The sequence below is a fragment of the Gorilla gorilla genome, chromosome 6 (genome assembly GCF_029281585.2).
Source record: "Gorilla gorilla gorilla isolate KB3781 chromosome 6, NHGRI_mGorGor1-v2.1_pri, whole genome shotgun sequence".
Classification (NCBI taxonomy): Eukaryota; Metazoa; Chordata; class Mammalia; order Primates; family Hominidae; genus Gorilla; species Gorilla gorilla.
In genome coordinates this window covers 30195384-30204304 of record NC_073230.2, presented here as the reverse complement: position 1 = coordinate 30204304, position 8921 = coordinate 30195384, and the positions used below count along the sequence as shown (strand labels likewise).

At 43.3% G+C, this 8921-nt stretch overlaps 1 protein-coding gene across 2 annotated transcripts; it reads right to left on the bottom strand.

Moving 5' to 3' along the window:
- Positions 1-3720: 3720 nt before the first annotated feature.
- On the bottom strand, positions 3721-8575 carry IL6 (interleukin 6). Of its 2 annotated transcripts, XM_019031795.3 has the most exons (5): positions 8444-8564; positions 8091-8281; positions 6919-7032; positions 6065-6211; positions 3721-4313 (listed from the first exon to the last, which is right to left on the bottom strand). In XM_019031795.3, exons 1-5 carry the CDS (start codon positions 8460-8462, stop codon positions 4146-4148), a joined length of 639 nt encoding a protein of 212 aa, XP_018887340.1. In that variant the 5' UTR covers positions 8463-8564; the 3' UTR covers positions 3721-4145. The 2 variants fall into 2 exon arrangements, with proteins under 2 accessions (XP_018887340.1, XP_018887339.3); XM_019031794.4 differs by lacking the exon at positions 3721-4313 and having other exon boundaries at positions 4320-6211; positions 8091-8575.
- Between the last annotated feature and the right edge of the window lie 346 nt (positions 8576-8921).

Sequence of the window (8921 nt, the reverse complement as noted above, 5' to 3'; positions counted from 1 at the left end):
TAAGGTGCAACAAGATACAGCCCCGTTTACTTTTCCCTCTGCTTTTCCCAAGCAGGAGGAGTTTTGCCCCATAGCCACCATAGCTGGTAATGTGCTGAATCTCACCTGAAGCCAGCAAGTCTCAGAGGCTCACCTAAGGCCCTCGACGTAGTACCTGGGGATCGCTACTGGTTATTCAGGGCCCAAGGGTTTTTCAGTTAGCATGTGATGAATGCTGCCAGGACTGGGTCCTTTCATTCAAGGCAGTGGGTTCCCTTCTAGCCTAGGATGTGTCTAGAAATGTTGTCTTGGAGCTTGGGTCTGGAATGGGGGCCTTATGACTCTGACTAGTGCCCTATCCTGCTGTAGCTGAGCTGGTATCCAAGATGTAAGGCCAAGTCCTCCCCACTCTTCTGTCTTCTCTCCTCAAGCAGAAAGAAAAAGTCTCTTTTGAAGCTATGACTTGTGCAGCCTAGGATTAGGAGAGGGGTGAAGCCAATACTCCCTTGGCTGCCTCAGCTGGTATCTCGGTATGTCACATGTCCCCTCAGTCCACTAGGTCTCCAGGCCTTGTTCAGCCCTAGTACTTGCCTAAGAGTTGCAGTCCTTATTGCCTAGACTGCCTTTCAACTTTGGCCCTCAGTGGAGAGTTCTGTGGCTACTCAAGTTTGGACTGCTGGGATTGACAATTCCTCTTGGGCTAGGGATGGTTTAAATGCTCCCTCTGTGAGTGGACATCAGCTAAGTTTAGTCTGGTTTTCCATTCTCCTCTAACAGGACAGTACTGAGTTCAATGCCCCACAATTGATGTGTTCTCCTTATCCCAGCACCCAGAGACATTCTCCGCACCACACCACTGCTGCTGTGGATAGGGGAGGGGTAGCATCGTGATTCAGGACTGTTTTTTAATTTCTTCATTGCCTCCTTCAGTGATATGAAGTTAAAACCAGGTACTATGTGTGCTCACCTGAGTTTTGATTCTTATGAAGGTTTTTTTTTTTTTTTTTTTTTTTTCTGTGCAGATAGTTGTTAACTTTGTATCCTTGCCAGGGGGTCCATTGGTGGAGCTTTCTATTCTGCCATCTTGCTCTGCCTCTTACCCACTTTCTTTTTCTTCCTTTTCTTCCCTCTCACCTCTTCATTCCTTCCCTCTCTAGACACTCCCCTCTGGCAATGTATGCTTATCTAATTATACTCTTGCTTTAAAAATCCCAGAGGCTGATCTTTAAACAAACGAGGCAGGGAGCCCCCATTGCAGAATCCTCCTGGTTAGAAGGAATCATGAACAATGAATCCATCATCTAGCTGAAGTTAAGATGATGCCAAACAGACCTCCGGACAGGCAGTTACCCGAGATAGCCATCAGAACAAGACACACAGACCCTACACCACGCACCGCTCCCACATATCTCCCATACCAAGTTTCTCTTTAAAAACTACTGTGATAAATTTTAAAATTCAAGATGGTACTTTAAAATGCTAGCTCACCATCTTCTTGGTTTACTGGCTTTCTGATGAAATGGCTTTTCCTCCCACCAACCTTGTCTCTCATGTCTGGCTTTTGAGTGGTGAGCAGCCAAACCAGGGTTCACTTAGATTATCTGTGCCTCTAGTATGGGTTCTCAGCACAGCCTACATTTCTTTTTGGAAACCTCATCACATGTATATTCTTTATTTAATGTCTATTTTCCCTTCCATAGTGTACTACACAAGAGGGCAGGGATCATGTCTACCCTTTCACCTCTTTCTCAGGAGCTTTCCCTGACTTATCTATGATACTCAACCCATTTTTGTTTGAAGAATGAAAGCATCAGTTGACCGCAATTTCTCTTTGTTCTTTGACTTGACCCTAGTTTTGGGAAGCCCACTTGTGATGCCTGGTTTCTAGAAATCAGAGTATGTGGCTCTTTTCTGGCTCAGCTCCTCTCGGTTTTTGACCTCTGTGGACTTTCCCTTACCCAGAAGAACTCCTCCCCTGGAGGAAGAAGTCTGTAGCGGGTAGAATGGGGAAAAGCTTTATAAGGAGACAGAACTTTTATATTGCAGGGGTTAGAAAGGGGAAATCTGCACCAAATTCCCAGTGTCGTATTGAGATGGATAAATGAGGCCATGTTAAGTTGTCCGGATTGCCTCTCTCACTACCACTTTAGGTGGGGGAGGGGAGAGGGCAGATGAAGATTATTGCCAGTGGCAAACGAAATGGAGGTAGGTGTACGTGCACTGGCTATTCATTGCCTTCTCTGGAAGTCCTTTGAGTGTTTCTTTCTAATTCTTGCTATTTTTCCTGAAGATGAAGATACATAAACACACAGAATTAGTGATTTCCCCTAACACTATATGCCTACAAGAATTGAGGTGTCTTCTTATCTTTCTTATCTTTGATCATCTATATTTTTTTTTGTTCAAAAAATATTTACTGGGGCCTTCATTGGTCAGGTTTGGGGCCATGGGCACAGGATGCAAAGATTAATATAGGAAAGAGTCTTTTATAAAAAAAATTATTTATTTATATTATTATTATTATTATTTGAGACAGAATCTCCCTCTGTTGCCCAGGATGGAGTGCAGCCCCAGGCTCTACCTCCCAGGCTCAAGCGATTATCATGTCTCAGCTTCCTGAGTAGCTGAGATTATAGGTGCGCCACCACGCCCAGCTAATTTTTGTATTTTTAGTAGAGACGGGGTTTTGCCATGTTGGCCAGGCTGGTCTTCTGACCTCAAGTGATCCTCCCGCCTCAGCCTCCCAAAGTGTTGGGATTATAGGCGTGAGCCACTGCGCCCAGCTAGTCTTTTTTTCCCCCCTGAAATTAGTTTTATGTCATGAAAGGAGTCTGCTTTATTGAGGCATCCACATGCTGGCTGAGGAGAAAAAAAACATTGATTTTAAGATGTGGTACAATGTGGTAGATGCTTTGACAGGTAGATAGATGCAGTGCTTTAGGAACCCAGAAGAGGGAGGCAGAACTTCTAGTTATTGTTTGGAAGCTTGTACATTGTTATGCTTTATACAGTGGTTGTATAGTCCCAAAGACTTTGATTGCATGTTTATAGGTATTCCCTATATCAACATGTTTTGGGATTTTCTACATCATCCCTCAGTTCCTGGGAGGCAGTGGGACCTACAGGTTAAGAGTAGGGGACCTGTAGGTAGGTAGACTTGGATTTTAAATCTGGGTCCCTGCCTGACCTTCCAGCTGGGTGACTTAGATAAATTACTTAGTCTTCCACAACCAGAAAGGAGTGTGCAAGTCCTGGGGTTAAATGACGTGATGGATGCAACACATTTAATGATGCCTGGCATGTAGTAGGTGCTTATATGTATATATATATATGTGTGTGTGTATATATATAGTATATATATACATCATATACATACATATATAGTATATATAGTATATAGTATATATAGTATATATATAGTATATAGTGTATATATAGTATATAGTATATATACATATATAGTATATATATACTATATATACATATATAGTATATATATACTATATATACATATGTAGTATATATGTGTATATAGTATATATGTATTATATATAGTGTATATATGTATTATATATAGTGTATATATGTATTATATATAGTGTATATATGTATTATATATAGCATATATATGTATTATATATATAGTGTATAGTGTATAGTGATTAGCTTTTTTTGGTCGTGGTGGTGGCAGTGACAAGAAACTTGTTTATATTAAGCTCCACGTGACACACACAAAGTTGCTGAATTTTTTAAAATGCGATTTATTGGTATAAAAACCATTTATACATTATATAAATACAATATAAATATTTCTTTAAAAATATGTATAAGTTAGCCATTTATTTGAGGTAAGCCTACACTTTCCAAGAAATGATCTGGCTCTGAAACAAAGGATATTCAAATTGCATAGCCACTTTCCGTTATTATTTCAAAACTAATACATAAAATATTTCAAGTGGTACTTCATAAAAATATAAATATGACTTACATAAATTAACTCAGCTTCACATATTTAAATATTAATAAATTAAAAATAATTAAAATAGTGTCCTAACGCTCATACTTTTAGTTCTCCATAGAGAACAACATAAGTTCTGTGCCCAGTGGACAGGTTTCTGACCAGAAGAAGGAATGCCCATTAACAACAACAATCTGAGGTGCCCATGCTACATTTGCCGAAGAGCCCTCAGGCTGGACTGCAGGAACTCCTTAAAGCTGCGCAGGATGAGATGAGTTGTCATGTCCTGCAGCCACTGGTTCTGTGCCTGCAGCTTCGTCAGCAGGCTGGCATTTGTGGTTGGGTCAGGGGTGGTTATTACATCTAGATTCTTTGCCTGAAGGAAAATGAAAGTAAAAAGGATTGTTTAAATGTTGACTAAATCCTTTGCAGTGGAGGGATGCTCTGGGCTATGGGATGGTGTTCAAATGTGAAATGTGGGGTGAATGAGATTAACTGGGGTGCCTGCTCTGAGTAGGACCCTTCCATAGCAACAAACTTCTTTTTTTTTTTTTTTTTTTTTTGAGTCAAGGTCTCGCTCTGTCACCCAGGCTGGAGTGCAGTGGTGCACAGCAACCTCTGCCTCCTGGGTTCAAGTGATTCATGTGCCTCAGCCTCCTGAGTAGCTGGGTTACAGGTGTATGCCACCATGCCTGGCTAACTTTTTTGTATTTTTAAGTAGAGATGGGATTTTACCATGTTGACCAGGCTGGTCTTAAACTCCTGGCCTCAAGTGATCCACCCACCTCAGCCTCCCAAAGTGCTGGGATTATATCAGCACTGTGCCTGGCTCACAGCAACCAACTTCTAATCATCCCTTTGCTTTTCTGTCTCCCATTAGACCACAAGCATCCTGAGGGAAGCACCACTATCATTTTTGTTTGTTTGGTTTTGGTTTTTTGTACAGATGGGGTCTTGCTATGTTATCCAGGCTGGTCTTGAACTCCTGGCCTTAGGAGTTCAAGGAGTTCTCACCTTAGGCTCCCAAAGTTTAGGGAATACAGGCGTGAGCCACCAAGCCTGACCAGCATCACTATCTTATTTGTTTGTATTCTGTCATATGAAATAATGCCTGGCACATAGTTCATATTTAGTATATGAATGAAGAGCCCATACTTAAAGGCATTTTAATATGAGTTCTTCAGTGGCCTCTAAATCTAATACTATTCTCCAGTTTCCCTCTCACCATCCCTTTAGGATCTGTTGAAAGACCACTGATCCGGTGGTGTAAAGAGGACTGGGAAACACCTTTCCATAGACCCACCATATGAGATAAGTAACTTGTGGAAGGCCTTAAACCTCCAAGTGTGGTCCTGGAATTCTGCAGCATCACCAGGGATATAAGCCTGGTAGAAATTTGACCCTCAAACCCACCCGAGGCTTGCTAAGTCAGACTCCACACCACAAGAAGATGCCCGGGGAATTCCCATGCATGTTAACATATGAGAAACCCTGGCTTAGGTAGAAATGGCAGAGGCAGGATCAGCACCAAGGGTTTCATTCTAGGCCCCTTCTTATTGAACTTTGGCTCCTCCACATGCTAGCCAGCGAGTCTTTACTCCCTGCTGTCTGAATAGCCAGCTACTGGTGGCCAAAGCCTTTGGTACCTCTTTCCACCCTTGAGTCTCTGACCATTTCTCTGAACTAACTTTCTGGTAAAATGTAGGAAAAAGAATTGAAACAACCACAATGAGAAGAATGTCACTTGGCAATGACTAAAATCTTAAAATCATTTTGTGCTCCTTGGTCTTTGTTTCTGTGGATCACTGGCTGGAGTTGGATGCATTTTTTTTCTGCCCCCGCCTTTTGTTTTTAAATCTCTTGCAGTATTAAAAATTGATGTTAAAATCCACCTCAGTTAATATATAGTTTAAAATACAGTTATTGATGTCCTTTGCAGAAGAGAGCCAACCAACCAAACAAACAAAAAAAGATTTAACAATAACAATCAGAAACTATTTCTCAGACTCTTTTGTTTACATGTAGCCTTCTCTTTTGGAAGTGGCATTGCATCCCTGAGATGTCCAGGACACTGTCTTTGAGCCTGTCTTCCCCCACACCAAGTTGAGGGAATGAGGACACACCCACCTTTTTCTGCAGGAACTGGATCAGGACTTTTGTACTCATCTGCACAGCTCTGGCTTGTTCCTCACTACTCTCAAATCTGTTCTGGAGGTACTCTAGGTATACCTCAAACTCCAAAAGACCAGTGATGATTTTCACCAGGCAAGTCTCCTAAGAGGAAAGATGGTGGGAAAATTGGTTATCGCCAGGAGATAGAATCAATTTGAAAAGTTAAAATTGCCACAGTTCGACATCTTTTCCCTCTGCTCCTCTAGAGAACTTCAAGTACCTCTTAGGCAGCATGTTTTGGGACATTGGACAGCACCATTTTAAATAACTGGACAATCAGAGGCCCCATGTAATTAGTTTTATCCAAAGCCCAACAGATGCTAGAATGTGGCAATGGGGATCCTTCTCTGATTCTCCCCCTTGATGTTCTTCCTGCACTCTTGCCCTTGTTAATGCTGGGCTGGAACCTCCTTTTATAAAATAATCAGAGGACAGTGCAGGTTATCTCACTGTGGAGAATGAGCTGGGCAGGGAGGGAGGGCAGACCTGGACCCTGCCAGGGGCAGCCAGAGAGGGAAAAGGCCCTGAGACTACCTTTCCCAGGATGAACTAATTAAACCTGTGGGAGTTTTAAACATTTGACAGTTGTTAAAATCTCACCACAGTGGCACCATCTCTGGCCATACCTGTCCAAGAATAAACTACCTTTAAAAAAGCTTGAAGTTGGCCTCCTCATGAAATTTACATAACATTCTTTACATTTACCCACTTTGTATTGCTGCCTGGATCTATATGTATACAGGCGCTGCATGCAAGAGGGAGAAGTTTTGCCTAAGGAATAGTGAAAAGTGCGTGCGACAAGTTGGTACCTCATTGAATCCAGATTGGAAGCATCCATCTTTTTCAGCCATCTTGGGAAGGTTCAGGTTGTTTTCTGCCAGTGCCTCTTTGCTGCTTTCACACATGTTACTCTTGTTACATGTCTGGGAAAGAATACCAGAATTGTTATCACCTAAGTGCCCCTAAAACAAACACCACTAGAGGGCCTTTTCATTGTTCAACCACAGCCAGGAAAGTCTCTAAGAAAAATGAAGCTACAACTCATTGGCATCCTGGCAAGCAAATTCCAGTGGAGTGGGGGCACACTTGGGTTCAGTTCCAAGCTCACCTGTGACTTTAGGTGTGTTACTTAATCCTGAGTCTCAGTTTCCTTATCTCCAAAAACCTTCCTTGCAAATTTGTTTTGAAGATTAGACACAATATTTATTTAAAGTGCCTGGCACACAGTAGATACTTAATAACAGCAATTTTGACAATAATTAGGTGAATATAATTCAAGCCATAGAATGTTCCAGCAGGAAGGACCTATGAGATCACCTAGTCCACCCCCAATTTTACTGATGGAGTCCAGAGGTGGTAGGGAATTTACCCAAGATCACAAGGCTGGTTTGGCAGAACCAGAATTCGAGTGTGGGCTCCCAATCTCCTCTCCTGTGTTCTTTTCTTTCTACCAAACAGGACCAAAATACCTTGCATTGAAAGTGGGGAGATGCTTTAACCTATTTATGATTTGCCACTTTGGTGGGCTCTGAGGTATGAATCTTAGCTGGAATGGCTTTGAGGAATCATAACCATTGAGTTTACATAACCAAAAAGTACTGCAACTGCTCTGAGAAGCTGAACATGCCTTTCAGGTGGCACTTTTCTAGTCCTTCCAAAGCCCGGGGGACAAAAAGGAGCTTCACAGACCTAATTTTTTGGTAAGGGAAAAGGAAGCCCTGAGAAGCAATAACCCTCAGCTCATGCCAAGGGTGGGCATGGATTTCAGACCCATTCTGCATTTTCCAGAAAGGAAAGGAACCTCCTGACACCAGCAAAAGATAAATACAGAAGTCAGTCTAGTCGGCCCCGTTGGCCTCAAATCTACAGTGCTCTAGAACCCAGCAAAGACCTCCTAATGCAGGCAGCCCCCAGCCACACGCAGGGGCAAGGGGAACGCATGCGCACCGGGCCCTTCAACCCCATCGCCAAGCCTACCCACCTCCTTTCTCAGGGCTGAGATGCCGTCGAGGATGTACCGAATTTGTTTGTCAATTCGTTCTGAAGAGGTGAGTGGCTGTCTGTGTGGGGCGGCTACATCTTTGGAATCTTCTCCTGGGGGTACTGGGGCAGGGAAGGCAGCAGGCAACACCAGGAGCAGCCCCAGGGAGAAGGCAACTGGACCGAAGGCGCCTGTGCCGGAGGGGAGCGAGCGCAGGGGTGAGCTGACAGCACAGCTGGGAGCCTGCCTCTGCTGCTGGCCGCCCGCCAGCCCTCCCTGGGCCACACACCCCTCCCTCACACAGGGCTCGACCGCCGCTGGCAGTTCCAGGGCTAAGGATTTCCTGCACTTACTTGTGGAGACGGAGTTCATAGCTGGGCTCCTGGAGGGGAGATAGAGCTTCTCTTTCGTTCCCGGTGGGCTCGAGGGCAGAATGAGCCTCAGACATCTCCAGTCCTATATTTATTGGGGGTTGAGACTCTAATATTGAGACTCATGGGAAAATCCCACATTTGATAAATCTTTGTTGGAGGGTGAGGGTGGGGCCAGAGCGGGTGGGGCTGATTGGAAACCTTATTAAGATTGTGCAATGTGACGTCCTTTAGCATCGCAAGACACAACTAGGGGGAAAAGTGCAGCTTAGGTCGTCATTGAGGCTAGCGCTAAGAAGCAGAATCACTCTTCCTTTACTTTCTTTTTTTCTTTTATTAGTGACTCAGCACTTTGGCATGTCTTGACAAAGAGTAAAGCTGAAGTCATGCACGAAGTTTTACAAAGAGAAAAAAAATAAGCTAAAGCTATGTTTCTTGAAAAAAAAAAATTTTTCAGTGA